Raw genomic sequence first — 19,275 nt, 5'->3', positions numbered from 1 at the left:
TGACTTGTCGGTTTTGTTCCTGCTTTGTCGTGCATGTCTTAAAAAATTTTAGGTATGTAATTACATTGAGGTATGTTGTGTCTTTTTCTTTGTTGAAACAATTCAAACACAACATGAGACTCCTAAGTCGAATAAATATTCATTTATCCATTAGTTGCGACATCGAATGCGTTAACTGTGATGTTTATCGTCGTTGTAAAACATTTCTTGCAGAAGTTAAATTCATCAAACTAATTTGCAACCAATTTTTCTTTGTAAAGAAGCATTATATTGTACGACATCTTCTCGCAATTCGTTGGAACTGTCTGTAGCTACAGTTGTTGCTTTATAAAACATCATAGCAGGTTAGTATGTATAATATTTCCTTGCATGGTTTTCCTGGATTATCTATATCAGTTTTGCAATAATATTTGAACTTCGAGCCACAATGAATTCTTGAAAATAAGCAGTTCCGTATATTACAGCTTGTTCATGTTGCGTTGTTCTTTAAGAATTACAAGAATTCGTTAATTTAATCTTTTAATTTTGAGTTTCACTTGCAAATCTTACAAATGCTTGGTTATTCGTATTTTGTATATCTCTTTCACCTCCTTAAAAATTACATGGCCATACTTTATTACAACCTTAAAATTACATACGTCGTTTCACGTTTCTGTATGTCTACTGGATTTGTACTTTTTCCGGTTCATTAAACACTGCTAGAACTAGAGAGAGAGCCTTTTAGCTTGAATGGTCTTTGAAGGTACAATTTTTCTGTTTGTAACTGCCTTAAGTATAATTAAACAACATTTTTATCTACCGCGTCGAACCATGTTATTATAATAATCTGATATTTATAGACTTGTTTTCCTTTCACTTGGTTCATTATATGATCATGCACAGCTCGTGGACACTGTTTCTTCTCATTACATTGAGTCATCTTAATGGTAATACGTCATTTTATGTCAAGTTTATTGTATCCTGTGTGTATATATATATATTTATAATTATTGAACAAAGATAATCTTTCAGAACATTCCGTCTTTATGAACATTTTGTTGTTATTTGTTCGATTTCTGTATTGCTACATGATCAAATCATATTTCATTGCAAGGCAACATTGTTCCCAATTGAATGAACTATTTCGTTTCAATATAGGAGATATAGATTATTCATTAATCTCAAAATGAATGTTCACTTTAAACTGAAATTTAAAATCTTTTCCACCTACGGTGGTGGTTGCAATTTTGGAATATTTTTAATTTAGAATTCGGCGTGTAGTCGACACGGTATGCGATTCTTATTCTGTAAGGTTTAGTAGCATGAAATTTTCATTTTCATAGACGTAAAGTCAACTGAATAGAATTTAACTATTGCATGTAAAATCGGCTCTTCGTTGTTGAAAAATGCTCTCGTAAGTGTAAAGTCTTAAACTTGGAAAATATTATACTAAACCATTTTTCTTGGGGGAATTGAAGTAGTTTGCTATGGAAGAGGAAAAGATATTCATTTCATGTTAATGTTTAGTATCTATTACCTTGTCACTGTCAGTGAAACCACGATATACTTTTACCGTGATGTGAATGTTTAACAAGAGATAAATTTTTCAAATTATCGATGTCACTTTTCGTTTCAAAGTTCTTTCAACTTAATGATATTTATCAACAACTTAGCTGAAGTAGTCTGAAATTCCTTCTTCAATTGACCCATCTCTATCTTCGTTTCTTTTTTACTATAGTCGTGGTTTTACAATCATCGCTTTACTCGTGTTCCTTCACCTGTCTTAATGGTGGTTACTGTGGACCAACTGATGCTGGAACGATAACATGTATTTGCCCTCGTGGCTATACTGGTTCGGATTGCTCAGAAATCGTTCCCTGTTATAATAACAGCGATTGTAAAAACAGCAAGATGTGTAAATTGTACTATGGTAACCGCTACTGTGATTGTGAGAATGAATTCACTGGTTTCGACTGTAGTACTAACATTTCTCGAGGTAATATTGTTTCATTACTTTATAAAATTATATTGAAGAATATCGTCTATAGATGATAAAACTCAAGCGAAGAATAGCATAGAAAAATTTATTAGTTTTAAGATTCTCCCCCTATTTTATTATTAGTTCTGTACAACAGTCACATAGTGTGGTTACGTAATGCCTATGGCGTATGTCAGTCTACTCCTGGCTGAAAACCTTTCAGATGAGACTTAGATTGATTAATCCTATGGTTTTATGCAGTCATCTATCTTGTATAAAAATTAAAACTGTATATGAAAAAGTGCAATAGAAAAGAATAATCTTATATTCTTATTTTCCTCCGTCAATTTAGACGTCACTCCGCTCTATAATAACGTTTTATCACATTACTGGTCATTCAATACCATTCCTTTTGGTCAAATTTTTGTTGATAATATTTCACGCTCTCATTTTACCCGATATGGTTAGTAAACTTGTTACTATTCCTTTGATATTATAATAATACTGACTGACTGTGGAGAGGAAAAGTTTATCAAATATATTTTGTTGTTCAGGCGATGCTCGTCTTTTTCAATCATCTCAACTTGGAAATGTCGCCAAGTTGAATAAATATGGACATGGAGCTTTGATTTCAGGTAATCTGATTTTATTCTTTATCTGATTTTGTTCTCAAAGATATGTCTACGATCGATTAAAGGTTGTGTTTTCTTTAAATTTAGATTCATTAAAGGATCCTTGCTTAGCTCGTTCACACAAATGTGACGATGGATCGTCTATATCCTTTTGGCTTCAGTTTATATCGGGTAGCGTCGTGCTGCGCTCGGTAAACGTCGGTTTTAATGTTTACGTAAAAAATGGAAAGTTTTTTGTTAATTTTCAAAGTGCCGACAACAGAAGATGGGAAATTGAACGTTCTTGCATCCCAATGGGATTTTTTTTCGTGACAGCAACATGGAGATCAACGGAGGGTTTATTTTATTACGAGAACGGAATACTTGTGGATGTTGCGAATTTTTCTGTCGCGAACTCGTTGACAGTCAACTCCAATGACGTCATTTCAGTTGGTTTCGAAGATGTGTCGAACGTTAAACGCTATTCAAGTTTGTTCATTGATGATATAATGATTTGGCGACGAGCATTAAATCAAAATGAGGTTTACACTGTTTATACAAATGGTATGTGTTTTATTTACGTTATTTTTATGCAACGAATTTTTCTTCCTACTCAGTTTTACCTCGTATTTCTCTTCTTACGTCCAGTAATTCTCAGATCTCTGGGAGATATAGCACTAAGCTTGAATAATGCCTAGTCAGCATTATTTTTATTGTTTTGGTCCAATTCAGTTTAGATGAAGTACTTCATGTAATTATATATTATAACTTGTGTCTGATGTTAACTCACCGTTTCCTCTTATTTCTTTTTGATTTTAATGGCAGAATTTCTGATTGCATTACCATTCACCTGACCATTCACTATGACCACAAGCAAATAGCAATTCTAACACATATATATATACCTTGTGTCTTTATTTCTTCTGCTTATTATTTCAATTCATCATATGTTAGGTTTAAATACCGTGTACAGCCGTAGTCCATGTTTATCTAACGTAACTTGCGCCTCGGGACAATGGTGTGTTCAAAATACCACAGGACATTCCTGCATTTCACCTTCGAATGGCGAGTGTTCATTCAGTAGTAATCAGTGTGTATTTGGTAATTTGGATGATGGTATTACGGCTGCTAATAGTGACGCAGCTATTCAAGAAAATATGCCTTATCATGACCATACAGTTGGGAGATGTACTGGTAAGGTGATGTGTTAAAGTATAAAATACAAATCAAAATTCCTTGAATTTCCTGACCCCGTTGAAATTCTTCATATTTCAGTACCTCCATCAAAATTCTTCATATTTCGCCAAAACTCAACCCAAACAACGTCGATGGTGAAGTCGTATACTTTCAACTCTTCGTCGGAGAAAGGACTTCTTTTTCGTCTTCGCTTTTGGTACTTCATGTACGGCCAAGATAAAGGGAAAATGAGTGTCTTGCTTTCACAAAATAATTCAACATCGACAATTTGGAGTACGGCATTAAACGACAACCGAAATTGGCAGTATCAGCTATTAGAAATGAAATCTAGCGCTCAGAATATTACTGTAAGTGTTTCTGCAATTGGGCAAATTATTGTGTCGTAAAAACAAAGGGATGCAATGATTTTCGCATGTTTTTTTTGATTTGTAGTTCACAATGGTAGCCAACTTTTCTGGACCAAATTTAGTTGTTGCATTGGATGACTTAAATGTGAAAGTTTGCAGTAAGAAAATGAATTTTTATGTTTTGGGGAAAAGGAGCTTTACTTCCAGAGGGGTGACCCAAGTAAATTTTGAATGGGGATAGCGAAGTAGGTGAAAGTAGTTTGTTTAAGATATTCCAGTTTTTTTCTCTATTTAATATATTTTTAGATCCGTATACTCGACCTAACGTCATGTCAGTTGTCATAGTTACTAATGGTACTATAAACATCACGTGGACTCAAACTGGATGTTCTAATGACTTTTCATACAGTACAATGGTTTATCTCTTGTCACCAGTCTCCGGGAATTGGAGTCTCGTCACAACGACTGCAGCTAGTTTCCATGTAATCGACTCTATGATATTTTTACCTAACAGTACATATCAGTTTAAAGTGAATACTCGCTATGTATTGAACAATGAAGTGATAATCAGTGACGATAGCAACATCTATAATTTTACATTTCCAGGTTTGTCAGTTGATATTTTTGCGTGTAAAATTGTTTGTAAATTCACGATGTGCATTTTTCCAATTCAGCTACATTTGTTTCTTCTTGGTTTTACTTCGAGGATCCCACATTTCGTCCAACGTTTTCAACTACACTCGGTTATCTGATAGAGCGAGGAAAATCTTTCAGAATTGGATGTAATGCTTCCTCGCCCAATCGACCAACAATAACGTTATCTATAAGCAGGACCTTCCCGAGATTATTACGAGTACTCCATCAAACATCGACGCCACTATTTGATGATGTATCTCGGACATGGTACATAATTTATAGCATTCCGAACTTTGGCGAGGGATTTTTGCACTTATACTTGCCAAACGTCATTTCAAGGCTCTACTATCCTCACTAAAACACTATTATTTAATGTCCAAGGTAAGTGTTTTATGTCAAACTTGGTCTGTGTTGATATTTTTACCAAACAACGAACTACAATGACTACACGTTGTTGTCAAGAAAAAATAAAATAACTTTTTACATATACTAAACTACCCGAAGAAACATTTTGTTACCGAAATTTTCGATATTTTTTGTTCTAGGCTCATTTATTGAACAAGGTTTTTTCTTGTCTCCTTCGCCAAATGTTCCGTACGGTAGTATAATTGAACATTGGCTGTATGGTTTTGGCAATGAGTACAATGAAACAAAGCTGGAAACTCGAAATTGGCGCACGGGAGAATACTTCCTAGTAACGATGTTCTGTATAGTCAGAGGTTTTCTAGGATCTTTGACACTTCTCATCGCTCGATATCCAAGTGTGAAATGCGTAAACACTGGTGTACATCGTTTTACTGTGAGAATAGATGATTTCATCGCTCGAAACTATACATTCCAGGCAATTTATTTACTAAGTAAGTTCATCAGTGTGTTTTGACCGAAGTAATTCTGCTAACCAGTAGCTTTTAGTCATACTCCCAGGCAGCAAGTTATAGTCGTATGGCCAAACGTCAATTCCAATCCTGCATGATAGATTTCACGATATTATCATTATTCATTTCTTTAGAAATCTTTTGTTTTCTCTGTGAGTGAGTCTGCGCAGTGCGACTGAATAAGTTGGTTTGCTGCGCCTTTTCCATTTTCTTGTCATTAATTGTCAACATTCTTTTTCAGACCCAGACCCTCCTCGCTCTGTTGTAGTAACGCATAACGGTACAAGTCGTGCTATGATCACGTGGCTCTCTCCTGGATGTAACGGAGGCCCGGTTCACAGTGCTCTTATAACATTAAATGAAACTGGCGTCAATTCAACTTCGCGCACGTTTGAACTTAATAATACAAATTTAATGTGGAATGCGACAAGTGGTGTTGGATCTGTGATAATCTCCGAGTTTTCTTTTGAGTTGAATATTATCTATAATTGGAGTGTTACCGTTAAATATAATGCTACTGGAGGTGGAACTGTGTGGAGTCAAGAAAGTGCTATAGTATCTACAATTATACGGGGTATGTTTTTGTTGAATAGCATAAAGTTTTACTAATTATGAGAGGATTTCACCATCGAGTATATTAGTCATCACACAACATAATGGATATAAATGGATATTGTTGTGTAGTATGACTTTATTAAATGATACTATAGGGATATGAAGGATATTGTTTGGAAATTATGGTCGTGAACTTTGAAGTCTTATTTGAATTTTAGATGACTTTTCTGTTGGATTATCAGTGGACCGTACTAGCTTTTCTTTGCATGGTGTCGTCAAGGCGCACATGTTGAAACTTGGTGAAACGTTTACCCTTACTTGTACCGTGGTGTCAAGAACTGTACCCATAATAACATGGTCAAAACGTTCCTATGAAGGATACGAAGTTAGAAATGTCCCTGCCGGATATCAAGAGTTCTCATCTTCAGGATTTGGTTGGAAGTTTGATTATATCTTCCAAAACTTCAACTATACAGATTCCGGAAACTACACATGTTCTGCTAGGGTTGGAAATCAATTAGTAACTGATTATTTTGTTCTTTATGTAAATGGTAAGTTTAGTTTATTTTTAGTCTTCTCCCTGCCCAACACTCACCCCTATAAATTCTTTATCTTTATGAAACTTTTTAAACGAACTTCTTTAGCTTCTGCGATATTTAAAGAAGTGACGTTCACACCCTCAAATCTTACAACGTCGTTCAACTCCACCTTCAGGGGGGAGATGGTTTCACAGGGTCTACTGCAGTATAATGCTGATTTGGAGATGGCGAACTGGCAAACTGGAGAGTTTTCGAGCATTAATACCCCAATATCACAAGAATATATTGACGGTTACGTAAAATACACCGCTCTTCAAACTTCATTTAGTTGTGCAAACACTGGAGTTTACCGAGCAGTCTTGGAGAGTCAGGATTACTCGGAGTTACGTTATGACACTTTACCAGTTTTTGTTGCAGGTATAAATGACTTTTATGATAAAAAAGTATAATGTAAAAGAAAACTAATGAAGAAACGAAATGTATTAAAATTTTCGACAGAAAAATTTTACTCAGAGTTGGCGGTTTTCAGCTTAAAAGAAACCATCTTTTCCGTGAGCTTTTTCTACGAATCTGTTTGTTATAAAGACTAGAGTATGATATAAACTTCCCTAAAAGCATTCTAATAAAATATCATTTAGAAGTCTTGCATCTGAATTTCATACAATTAAACTAGTTTACTATATCAATATTTCAATGCCTTTCATGAGCCATTTATTTCATTCAGATGCCATTTCAACGAATTTCATGTGATATAATTAGTTCCCTATGTCAATATTTCAATGCCTTTTGGCGTTCTTCAAGTTTGGCGAAGTAAATTTTTAAAAATTCCTGTATAAAGATATTTATCATTCTTCCTTCATACATCGTACTTCCTTGTCATTTACAGATCCAGAACCACCGACGATTATCTCAATCGTCGCATATTCATCCTCAATTGTGAAAGTGAATTGGACTGCAGTGCAATGCAACATGGGATATCCAAAGCAAGCAATGGTCACTTTGTTAAATGAAAAAGGAGAAACAATAATGGAAAGAAATTATTCAATTTCTGCATATAATGCAAGCACAACGCAAGGTTCAACTTTGGTGGAGAGAAATGTCCTAGATTCTTACACAGCGTGGAAATTAAGAGTGTTGTATAATGGTAAAAATGGAAATGTTTGGAGTCAAGCATCACAGTCATTTTTTGCTAATGTATCTGGTAATTTAATGATTATTGCTTTGGTTTTCTCGCATGATACTGATTTTTATAATTATGTCATAACTTTTTCTCTTTTTTAAAGACATCTTTAAATGTTTCTCCAATCCTTGTAACATCAATGCTAACTGTACTGACACTGAAGGATCTTTTATATGTCAATGTAAGGAAGGATATTCTGGTGATGGATTCTCTTGTATAGGTAAGAATCTTTGTTTTCCTGAAATTTTTACTCTTATGCCATAAGTTTTTTATTTATTTTAAGATATCAACGAATGTCTCTCCAATCCTTGTAACATCAGCGCTAACTGTACTGACACTGAAGGATCTTTTATATGTCAATGTAAGGAAGGATATTCTGGTGATGGATTTAATTGTACCAGTAAGTAAAGAATTATGTGACTTTGAATGTAGAGGTATGTTTTCAACAGAAATTGTAATATTTTATGTATCCTTTTATAGATATCAATGAATGTATGAACATTCCCAGTCCATGTCATATAAACGCTACTTGTAATGATACTGATGGTTCTTATGTATGTACTTGTATCCATGGTTACTCTGGTAACGGAACAACAAACTGTACTAGTATGTATTTTGTATGAGTAACTTTTTCTTTTTATCTGTATTGACCACGTTTTAATGCTATTGCATTGTTTTTCCAGATGTTGACGAATGTTTATATGTATCTTGTGATAAAAATGCGCAATGTTTTGATACTTCTGGCTCTTATGCTTGTCGTTGTAATAATGGATACAGTGGAAATGGAACTTTTTGTGAAAGTAAGAATAAAGTTTAACATTTGTGTAAAAAATCAGTTGGTTTATGTATTGTTTTATGGTTGTAAATAAATGTGAAACAAAACGTTGTTTCGTCACAATTCTTTATCTCCTTTTAAGATCTCAATGAATGTTCCTCCTCACCTTGTAACATCAGTGCTAACTGTACTGACACTGAGGGATCTTTTAAATGTCAATGTAATGAAGGATATTCTGGTGATGGATTCTCTTGTATAAGTAAGAATTTCTTGCTTCAACGAAATGGAAAATTTCCATGTGAAAACATTGATATTATTTGTAGACATCAATGAATGTGAGTTGAACAATTCCTGTCATTTCAACGCCAGATGTTTTGATAATAATGGATCTTACGTATGTAAATGTAAAGATGGTTATAATGGAACTGGATTCAATTGTACCAGTAAGTATAGAAATTTGTCGCTTTGGAATGTAGAAGTGTGTTTTCAACAGAAAATAGAATATTTTATGTATCTTTAGATATCAATGAATGTATGAACATTCCCAGTCCATGTCATATAAATGCTACTTGTAATGATACTGATGGTTCTTATGTATGTACTTGTATCGATGGTTACTCTCGTAACGGAACAACAAACTGTACTAGTATGTATTTTATAAGAGTAACTTTTTCTTTTTATGTAAAGGAACGTTATTTTTATGTTATTGGAATATATTTTCAGACATTGACGAATGTTCATACATATCTTGTGATAAAAATGCGACATGTTTTGATACTTCTGGCTCTTATGCTTGTCGTTGTGATAATGGATACACTGGAAATGGAACTTTTTGTGAAAGTAAGAATAAAGTTCATTATTTGTGTAAAAGATCAGTTGGTTATTGTATTGTTTTATTGATGTAAACGAATGTGAAACGAAGCCTTGTTTTGTCACACTTCTTTTATCTCCTTTTAAGATATCAATGAATGTTCCTCCTCACCTTGTAACATCAGTGCTAACTGTACCGACACTGAAGGATCTTTTAAATGTCAATGTAACGAAGGATATTCTGGTGATGGATTTAATTGTACCAGTAAGTAAAGAATTATGTGACTTTGGAATGTAGAAGTGTGTTTGCAACAGAAAACGTAAAATTTTATGTATCTTTTTATAGATATCAATGAATGTATGAACATTCCCAGTCCATGTCATATAAACGCTACTTGTAATGATACTGATGGTTCTTATGTATGTACTTGTATCGATGGTTATTCTGGTGACGGGACAACAAACTGTACTAGTACGTTTTTTGTAAGAGTAACTTTTTCTTTTTATGTGAATGAACGTTATTTTTATGTTATTGGATTATATTTTCAGACATTGACGAATGTTCATACATATCTTGTGATAAAAATGCGACATGTTTTGATACTTCTGGATCTTATGCTTGTCGTTGTAATAATGGATACAGTGGAAATGGAACTTTTTGTGAAAGTAAGAATAAAGTTTAATATTTGTGTAAAAAATCATTTGGTTATTGTATTGTTTTATGGATGTAAATGAATGTGAAACAAAACGTTGTTTTGTCACAATTCTTTTATCTCCTCTTAAGATATCAATGAATGTTCCTCCTCACCTTGTAACATCAGTGCTAACTGTACCGACACTGAAGGATCTTTTAAATGTCAATGTAACGAAGGATATTCTGGTGATGGATTCTCTTGTATAAGTAAGAATTTCTTGCTTCAACGAAATGGAAAATTTCCATGTGAAAACATTGATATTATTTGTAGACATCAATGAATGTGAGTTGAACAATTCCTGTCATTTCAACGCCAGATGTTTTGATAATAATGGATCTTACGTATGTAAATGTAAAGATGGTTATAATGGAACTGGATTCAATTGTACCAGTAAGTATAGAAATTTGTGGCTTTGGAATGTAGAAGTATGTTTTCAACAGAAAATGTAATATTTTATGTATCTTTAGATATCAATGAATGTATGAACATTCCCAGTCCATGTCATATAAATGCTACTTGTAATGATACTGATGGTTCTTATGTATGTACTTGTATCGATGGTTACTCTGGTAACGGAACAACAAACTGTACTAGTACGTTTTTGTAAGAGTAACTTTTCTTTTATCTGTATGAACGTTATTTTATGTTATTGGATTATATTTTCAGCCATTGACGAATGTTCATACATATCTTGTGATAAAAATGCGACATGTTTTGATACTTCTGGCTCTTATGCTTGTCGTTGTAATAATGGATACAGTGGAAATGGAACTTTTTGTGAAAGTAAGAATAAAGTTTAACATTTGTGTAAAAATCAGTTGGTTTATGTATTGTTTTATTGATGTAAACGAATGTGAAACGAAGCCTTGTTTTGTCACACTTCTTCTATCGCCTTTTAAGATATCAATGAATGTTTGTCCAATCCTTGTAACATCAGCGCTAACTGTACTGACACTGAAGGATCTTTCAAATGTCAATGTGACGAAGGGTATTCTGGTGATGGATTTAATTGTACCAGTAAGTAAAGAATTATGTGACTTTGGAATGTAGAAGTGTGTTTGCAACAGAAAACGTAAAATTTTATGTATCTTTTTATAGATATCAATGAATGTATGAACATTCCCAGTCCATGTCATATAAACGCTACTTGTAATGATACTGATGGTTCTTATGTATGTACTTGTATCGATGGTTACTCTAGTAACGGAACAACAAACTGTACTAGTACGTATTTTGTAAGAGTAACTTTATCTTTTTATTTAAATGAACGTTTTTTCATGTTATTGGATTATATTTTCAGACATTGACGAATGTTCATACATATCTTGTGATAAAAATGCGACATGTTTTGATACTCCTGGCTCTTATTCTTGTCGTTGTAATAATGGATACTCTGGAAATGGAACTTTTTGTGAAAGTAAAAATAAAGTTTAATATTTGTGTAAAAGATCATTTGGTTTATGTATTGTTTTATGGTTGTAAATGAATGTGAAACAAAACGTTGTTTTGTCACAATTCTTTTGTCTCCTTTTAAGATCTCGATGAATGTTCCTCCTCACCTTGTAACATCAGTGCTACCTGTACTGACACTGAGGGATCTTTTGAATGTCAATGTAACGAAGGATATTCTGGTGATGGATTCTCTTGTATAGGTAAGATTTTATTATTTCAACTAAATGGGAAATTTCTGTGTGAAAACATTGATATTATTTGTAGACATCAATGAATGTGAGTTGAACAATTCCTGTCATTTCAACGCAAGATGTTTTGATAATAATGGATCTTACGTATGTAAATGTAAAGATGGTTATAATGGTACTGGATTCAATTGTACTAGTAAGTAATCAATTATGTTGCTTTGAAATGTAGAAGTGTGTTTTCAACAGAAAATGTAATATTTTATATATCTTTAGATATCAATGAATGTATGAACATTCCCAGTCCATGTCATATAAATGCTACTTGTAATGATACTGATGGTTCTTATGTATGTACTTGTATCGATGGTTACTCTGGTGATGGAATAACAAACTGTACTAGTACGTTTTTTGTAAGAGTAACTTTTTCTTTTTATGTAAATGAACGTTATTTTTATGTTATTGGATTATATTTTCAGCCATTGACAAATGTTCATATATATCTTGTGATAAAAATGCGACATGTTTTGATACTTCTGGCTCTTATGCTTGTCGTTGTAATAATGGATACAGTGGAAATGGAAATTTTTGTGAAAGTAAGAATAAAGTTTAACATTTGTGTAAAAAATCAATTGGTTTATGTATTGTTTTATTGATATAAACGAATGTGCAACGAAGCCTTGTTTTTTAACACATCTTCTATCGCTTTTTAAGATATCAATGAATGTTTGTCCAATCCTTGTAACATCAGCGCTAACTGTACTGACACTGAAGGATCTTTTGAATGTCAATGTGACGAAGGGTATTCTGGTGATGGATTCAGTTGCTCAGGTTTGAATATGTTTTATGTCTCTTGTTCAGTGTATTTCTGATGTATGCGGATCTAAAAGAGAATGTATGAACAACCAGGGATCCTGTACATGTATTGAAGGACATATAGGACTCAGTAGTAAATTATATGAAGGTTGTCATTTTTTACCCGAACTGTTGGACGTTATCCTTTTAGCGAGCTGTGATGTTGTGTTATAGATTACTTCATTGCAATATTTTGGGGTTTTTTTAACAGATATAAATGAATGCGACATGTCTCATGCATGTCCTGAAGATAAACGTTGTTTAAATTCTGCCGGAAGTTATTCATGTCAGTGTCCTGTTGGATTCACTGGAGCCGAGTGCACGAGTAAGTTTTCTTCAATACAACTATACGTTAAATATTTTCTACACATTTTTAATTTTCTTCAATTTTTAGGAATCCCGGATGCATTTATACCGCTCACTGTCACACTTCAAATTGAGTATACCGCATCCCTTAATGTTTTAACATCTCAGGAAAGTCGCGATTTGATCAATGAACTGAAAGCGGCTGTAAGCTCTTTTTACACGTTTCCTTTTTTCTTATCGATTTTATCGTGAATGGAGTTTCTTCTTGATTTTAGTTTAGTCTAAAATTTGCTGAAGTTCCCCAATATCGTGGCTTCAACGTTGTACAATTCAGGTCAGTTTATGTTTTATTGCTTATATGATACATTTAATAAGTAAATGCTTTTGGTGAAGTATCCATTTACCGATACATTTATCTCTCTGACTCCAGACATGGGAGTGTTATTGTTGATGGCGAAGTGGTGTTAGTGAAAGATTCAGAAAACATCATTAGCACTGTTTTGACGAATATCGGAGATTCTGGAAATCTTGGAAATTATTCTCTTCAATCTGGATCATTAAAACAACTTACTCAACCACGTAAAGTTATAACTGTATATAGCATTAATATTGTCTCGTGCAGACTCGCGTAAAACTTTTATTTTCTGTTTAAGGCTTTACCAACATGACAATAAACGTGACTGACGACATCTCTGCTGGAGATAATCTTGAACTGAGTTGTGAAGTTACTGGTCCATCTTTACCGATCTTTGAATGGAGAAATGGTAGCCAAACATTGTCACTGTCAAGCCGCGTCAGGATTGAAACGAATAATAACGTATCGAAAATGTTTATTCGTAAAACTGAGAAATCTGATTCTGGAATGTACAGTTGTCTAGCTAGGTTTGTGAAAACTTTTCACGAGTCACGATTTTCAAAAGATATTATTAGAAACTGTATTGTATACCTGATAAACATTTATTTTTCATCAAATCTTTGTGTTTTAGCAAAGGTACTGACCACATTAATAGAACTATATCCATCAAAGTTAAAGCACCTCCGGTAATTGCGGTTTCTCCACTTTCAGTTGCAGTAACTGAAGGTATGCGTATTTATATTGATAAAAGCTTTTTAACCTTCTATTACTATTATACATGCTCTCGTTAGTCGTTGATTTTTTTTTCATTCATCTTTTTGACTTACATATGAAGAATATGTTAAGTCTTAACCAATGTGTTTTTTCTTATCGCACAGGCGACACTATAGTACTGACTTGTGAAGTGTTGGCTGGTTACGAGAAAGGTATAAATATCCTGTGGTTCAATAGTTCGAGATCTGACAAACACTTTTATAGTGGAAGGGAACTGGATCTTACAAATGTCATTAAGATTGAAAATGCTCAAAGTGTCACTCGTCAATATTGGTGTATTGCTACCAACTCAGATGGTTCTACACGCAGTAAGAATGTAACAGTGGTTGTTGTGGCAAGTGGTGGGTAGTTTTATTTAATACTTTATCTTATCATGGTGAATGTACTTTACCTTTAACTGTATGTGGTCTGGTTTACTATGATAATACTCACTCTGTTAAAATCATTTTTTCTGAAATATAGATTTCAATAAATTCTGTTCTGCCGAGTCAGCTGGTGGTTATGAATGGAAGAAAACACCAGTTGGTACAAATGTTATTCAGAACTGTCTTCCAGGACAACAAGGTTGTTTCTTCTTTCGTTGATTTGCCAATTTTATTTCACTGCACGTAATAAATATTTGTTCTCTACTATTCTATTTAGGACTTGTCTATCGGTTATGCTCGAATATCAATGATAAACCAACATGGGGATTCGTCAATGTTTCAGGCTGTCGCTCTGAAGATGTCATCAAACTTCGTGACGAGGTTTTATTTTCTTATTATCACGTTTTGAGATAAACTCTAGTTTTTTTAACTAATCAATCACTTTAAAGGTGACGAGGTTGGAAAGCGGTTTTGAATCAAATAATGTGAGCGAGATTATTCAGCAAACAGAGAGCGTTACTGAAAAAGAACTGTTTGAACAAGATGTTAAGGATATTGTCTTCGTTTTGGAGATAACACAAACAAGAACGGCTACGCAAAACGACCGTGAGAACTTTATCAAATCTTCTAGTAATATTGTCGGTAGCGAGAGAAGAGATGTTTGGGCCAATATAGAAGTAAGTAGATATTTTTAAAAAATAATGAAGTCAAGGCTTTTCTTTATCTATAGGATAGATTTTTAGCTTGCTTGTAATATACAGATCTCTTGATTTGTTTGAAATTACAGAATCGAAACGTGTTGGCCAGACAAATTATCAGTGGGGCAGATCTGAATGCAAAGAACTTTGTCGCTCAAAGTAAACAAGACGAAATTGTTGGTTTCTCTACTTCAAATATTCAAGTACTAGGCATAAACCTCCGGGAAAAATCAGCTCCCAAACCTGTTAGTCTGCTAGACACGGCAGGTGGAGGCGTTGTAATTCCAGGAACTGTTGTTAATGTTATAAAACAAGCGACAGTTGTTAAATATTCATCAATCAAGGATATTTTATCTCCTAAAGAACTTCGAAAATCAGTGGACAACACAATAAGCGCTGGTTCAAATCTAACTATTCAGAGCACTATAGTTTCGTTTAGTACAACACCTGAACTTAAAAATGTAACTCAACCAATCAAGATCGTCTTACAAAATAATCAGGTTTGTGTTTATTTGTACTTTAATATTGTTTAGTTGGTTCTGTAGAATTCCAAATCTTTTGCTGTAATTTAGAGCGGCTTTGATAATCCCAACAGAACTTGTGCATTTATTGAACCAGAAGTAGAAAATAGTAAATGGAGTCAACAAGGATGTAAATTAAATGAAACTGCATCATCGGAGGGAAATGTTACCTGTGTTTGTGATCATAATACAGCTTTTGCTATCATGATGGATGTGGCTGGAGTAGAGGTAAGATGTTTTTTTGGTAAAGTTTGACTTTGAGCTCGCAGTATTTTACACGTATGTGAACCATAATTTGTACGCACTATGTGTACCCCTTGTGTGTACCCACTATGTGTACCCACTGTGTGTACCATAATGTGTACCCACTGTGTGTACCCACTGTGTGTACCCACTTTGTGTACCAACTGTGTGTACCACTGTGTGTACCATAATGTGTACCCACTGTGTGTACCATAATGTGCACCTACAGTGTGTGCCCACTGTGTGTACCCACTTTGTGTACCCACTGTGTGTACCCACTGTGTGTACCATAATGTGTATCCCCTGTGTGTACCCACTATGTGTACCCACTGTGTGTACCCACTGTGTGTACCCACTGTGTGTACCCACTGTGTGTACCACTGTGTGTACCATAATGTGTACCCACTGTGTGTACCATAATGTGTACCCACTGTGTGTACCATAATGTGCACCCACAGTGTGTACCATAATGTGTACCTACTGTGTGTACCATCACTTACTTATACACAATGAATTATTAATGAGGTCAATGCACATTTTAAATGTAAATCGTTTTAACAACCGGAGTTCTATGGGTGATTGTAATTACTGGCGTATAGTGACAACGTTTGTTGTAATCGCCTTTACAGTTGACTACCGCTAAGGCTGGGAAAACGCTCAGTTAACATCAACACCAAACATTTCTCAGGACTGTACTACTCTGGACGATCTACAAACATAACGATAGCCCTGGGTTTAAGGATGTTGACATTTTAAGTCGATACTCACAAAAATTAGCCAAAGTTTGCGATTCTTTCTTTAATACTTGATGTACTTGAAAAAGCAATATCAATATTTGTAAAATATTTATTTTGTTTAATTTTACCTTTCGTCATATCATTCTCTTATCTTTATACAGTTGTCAAGCACAGAACAAAAAGTCCTGGAAGTTATCTCAACAGTCGGTTGTTCAATATCTTTATTGGGTGTCATTTTAACGATATTGATATATGCTTGTTTTTGGAAGAAAGTTAAGTCTCCTCGATCTAAAGTTCTTGTTAGTTTGTGTGTCGCTATTGGCTTCACGGACATCTTTGCTGTTCTCGAAGGACCTGCAAGAGATTATCCGGTAAACACTCTTTTGTATGCTATGTGATATTCTCAAAGCAAGTTGGTATAGTCCTGAGAAAGACTGTTTTTGTTGTTGTTGACTGACGTTTCGACAACCTTAGCGGTAGTCATCTTCAGAGTGAAATGACTGGACGATCTACGTTTACAAACATGTGACGATACAAACCATTTACATAAACTCGGGCTCAAACCATTTACTTTATTCTCAAAGCAAGTGTGAATTGTTCTGAGATGAGTTAAACCAAGCTTTAATAAAACTCGTTGTTATTGATCTTCTATTTCGTATCACTAGATTTTCAGTCTTATGAGAATAAACTGCAGGCTCAACAGTGATAGTTATCCAAAGATTCAAACTGAACATTACATACTCTATTACGGTTCAACTAAATCATGCTCAAAAATGTGCAATAAGTTTGGTTTCAACCCACCATCTTTCAATAGCTGCATTAATGTATTGCATTGATTTTTACCTTAAAGAATGACCTTTTTTTGAAGGATGTATTTTGTTTCATGTTGAACATATATTATTGTTGCAGGATTTCTGTAAAGCAGTTGCTACTTGTCTTCACTTCTTTGTGTTATCTGTGTTTGGTTGGATGTTGTGTGAAGGAATACTTCTTTATATTTTGCTCATTCGAGTTTTTGATGGAGTCCGCGGAATACATTGGAAGATCTTCAATTTAATTGGCTGGGGTAGACTTGACATTTTTATTTATTTTTATTCGAGAACTTTAGAAAATTTATCTTAAGATATATTCACTCTAGGTGCTCCTTTGTTAATTGTTTCTATATCATGGGGTGTTACTCAAGGAGATGGTTACGGCACGGGTTCATTTTGTTGGCTTAGTGTCGATGATAATTTGATCTGGGCGTTTGTTGGACCTGCTGTTCTTGTTATTTTAGTAAGCTTCAGTGTCGTGGACTGTTGTTTTAAATCAAAAAAACGCTAATATTTCAATACTGATTATGATTTCAGCTTAACACTGTTGTTTTTATCATGGTTATGCGAACGATGATGAACTCTCACAAAGTCCAACTACAAGACACTGTTCAGAAAGTGAAGACTGGTGTTAAAGCTGCAATTGTTATATTTCCTATCCTTGGCTTGACATGGGTCTTTGGTTTGATGACGTTCAATCGCGAAACTTTGTTCTTCCGTTATCTTTTTGCTATTTTTAATTCCCTTCAAGGATTTCTGATATTCCTCTTTCATTGTGTTCTAAACAAACAGGTTAAATCAGAATGATTTTTTAACTCAACTTATATGAAGTAATTACAAATGTGATTATTCCCGTCAATTTTCCAGATGAGAGATGTTGTTCGACAAAGCACACAGAGCACCTACTCAACTACTCCTCGTAATAAAACATTACGTAAAGGTATGTTAAATTAACTTATATTTTTATATATTTACTTGTGATATTGTTGATGTAAATATATCGTTTTTATTTCGTTCCCAGGCTCTTCTAGTTCTCAGGGAAATTCCACGTCGAATTTGAAATCGCCAGCGAAAAATAAAAATGGTGGACGTGGACAGTTGCATTCTACAAGTTCTTTGCAAAGTACGAAAATTTAAATTAAAAACCTCGAGAGAAGCGTGGAATAACTTACTTTACTATTTATTGACGTGTTAATTTTTTGGCAAGAACTTATTGTTGATAGGTGAATGAAATATTTGTGTTTTATTTTTGTTATATAGCCGAAGGAACTCGCCAAACTTCTGTATCATTTGAATCTGGTGATTCTTCTAACAGAAGTAATCTTGCGTTTGAAATGGACTCAAGAGAATGAAAGAGTGTCTGTTGAAAATAAGTAGTTAATACAATGTCATGACACCATAATAACGACAAAACTTCCTTACGCTCTCTCCCCTCCCTCCCACTCTTTTCTTTCGTTTTTCATAGCTTTAACGAAAACAAATATTTGTATTATCTTTAAATTTAAGCAAGTTTTGACTGTTAGTAGAAATGCACTTACAACATATACTTACTTTGTATCGTGGGATCTTTGCAAGCAAATTAAAAATGCCAATATATCTATGTACAGTATCGAGAGTTTTAAACTCTATTCCCATATGTTGCTATTTGTGTAAATATTTAAATGTAGCAATTAAGCATTAATATTTTCGTCTAAACTATTTTACGATAAAATCGATTGTTTTAGCTAAATCAACGTGTTTGTAATTAAATAAAGAGGATTTCTAAGGTCATTTCGATGTGTTAGCGGTAATGTTT

General features: G+C 33.9%; 2 protein-coding genes across 4 annotated transcripts in view; both read left to right on the top strand.

The window, feature by feature from the left end:
- The window catches only part of LOC124450688 (fibrillin-1-like), a 37,119-nt gene extending 17,869 nt beyond the window's left edge, over positions 1 to 19,250 (top strand). For all 3 annotated transcript variants that reach the window (XM_047001315.1, XM_047001316.1, XM_047001317.1), the window contains 38 exons: positions 8,815 to 8,931; positions 8,996 to 9,115; positions 9,193 to 9,318; positions 9,396 to 9,512; positions 9,631 to 9,747; positions 9,829 to 9,954; positions 10,032 to 10,148; positions 10,267 to 10,383; positions 10,448 to 10,567; positions 10,645 to 10,770; positions 10,844 to 10,960; positions 11,078 to 11,194; positions 11,276 to 11,401; positions 11,478 to 11,594; positions 11,713 to 11,829; positions 11,894 to 12,013; positions 12,091 to 12,216; positions 12,294 to 12,410; positions 12,529 to 12,645; positions 12,881 to 12,994; positions 13,064 to 13,179; positions 13,251 to 13,309; positions 13,406 to 13,554; positions 13,629 to 13,857; positions 13,962 to 14,056; positions 14,209 to 14,445; positions 14,567 to 14,668; positions 14,747 to 14,850; positions 14,919 to 15,146; positions 15,257 to 15,667; positions 15,740 to 15,916; positions 16,830 to 17,039; positions 17,578 to 17,734; positions 17,807 to 17,943; positions 18,018 to 18,272; positions 18,348 to 18,420; positions 18,502 to 18,603; positions 18,741 to 19,250. In XM_047001315.1, the coding sequence (XP_046857271.1) occupies positions 8,815 to 8,931; positions 8,996 to 9,115; positions 9,193 to 9,318; positions 9,396 to 9,512; positions 9,631 to 9,747; positions 9,829 to 9,954; positions 10,032 to 10,148; positions 10,267 to 10,383; positions 10,448 to 10,567; positions 10,645 to 10,770; positions 10,844 to 10,960; positions 11,078 to 11,194; positions 11,276 to 11,401; positions 11,478 to 11,594; positions 11,713 to 11,829; positions 11,894 to 12,013; positions 12,091 to 12,216; positions 12,294 to 12,410; positions 12,529 to 12,645; positions 12,881 to 12,994; positions 13,064 to 13,179; positions 13,251 to 13,309; positions 13,406 to 13,554; positions 13,629 to 13,857; positions 13,962 to 14,056; positions 14,209 to 14,445; positions 14,567 to 14,668; positions 14,747 to 14,850; positions 14,919 to 15,146; positions 15,257 to 15,667; positions 15,740 to 15,916; positions 16,830 to 17,039; positions 17,578 to 17,734; positions 17,807 to 17,943; positions 18,018 to 18,272; positions 18,348 to 18,420; positions 18,502 to 18,603; positions 18,741 to 18,832 (5,324 nt within the window). In that variant the 3' untranslated portion in view covers positions 18,833 to 19,250. The remainder of the gene's footprint in view (positions 1 to 8,814; positions 8,932 to 8,995; positions 9,116 to 9,192; positions 9,319 to 9,395; positions 9,513 to 9,630; positions 9,748 to 9,828; positions 9,955 to 10,031; positions 10,149 to 10,266; positions 10,384 to 10,447; positions 10,568 to 10,644; positions 10,771 to 10,843; positions 10,961 to 11,077; positions 11,195 to 11,275; positions 11,402 to 11,477; positions 11,595 to 11,712; positions 11,830 to 11,893; positions 12,014 to 12,090; positions 12,217 to 12,293; positions 12,411 to 12,528; positions 12,646 to 12,880; positions 12,995 to 13,063; positions 13,180 to 13,250; positions 13,310 to 13,405; positions 13,555 to 13,628; positions 13,858 to 13,961; positions 14,057 to 14,208; positions 14,446 to 14,566; positions 14,669 to 14,746; positions 14,851 to 14,918; positions 15,147 to 15,256; positions 15,668 to 15,739; positions 15,917 to 16,829; positions 17,040 to 17,577; positions 17,735 to 17,806; positions 17,944 to 18,017; positions 18,273 to 18,347; positions 18,421 to 18,501; positions 18,604 to 18,740) is intronic.
- On the top strand, positions 160 to 5,528 carry LOC124450690. The gene is made up of 12 exons (XM_047001322.1): positions 160 to 344; positions 840 to 926; positions 1,718 to 1,975; positions 2,310 to 2,420; positions 2,512 to 2,592; positions 2,677 to 3,132; positions 3,523 to 3,762; positions 3,844 to 4,112; positions 4,198 to 4,270; positions 4,419 to 4,718; positions 4,787 to 5,129; positions 5,294 to 5,528. Exons 2-11 carry the CDS (start codon positions 869 to 871, stop codon positions 5,104 to 5,106), a joined length of 2,166 nt encoding a protein of 721 aa, XP_046857278.1. The 5' UTR covers positions 160 to 344; positions 840 to 868; the 3' UTR covers positions 5,107 to 5,129; positions 5,294 to 5,528.
- Positions 19,251 to 19,275: the final 25 nt, after the last annotated feature.

This window comes from Xenia sp. Carnegie-2017, unplaced genomic scaffold (assembly GCF_021976095.1).
Source record: "Xenia sp. Carnegie-2017 unplaced genomic scaffold, XeniaSp_v1 HiC_scaffold_24, whole genome shotgun sequence".
NCBI lineage: Eukaryota > Metazoa > Cnidaria > Anthozoa > Malacalcyonacea > Xeniidae > Xenia > Xenia sp. Carnegie-2017.
This window is presented reverse-complemented; position numbering and strand designations above follow the sequence as displayed.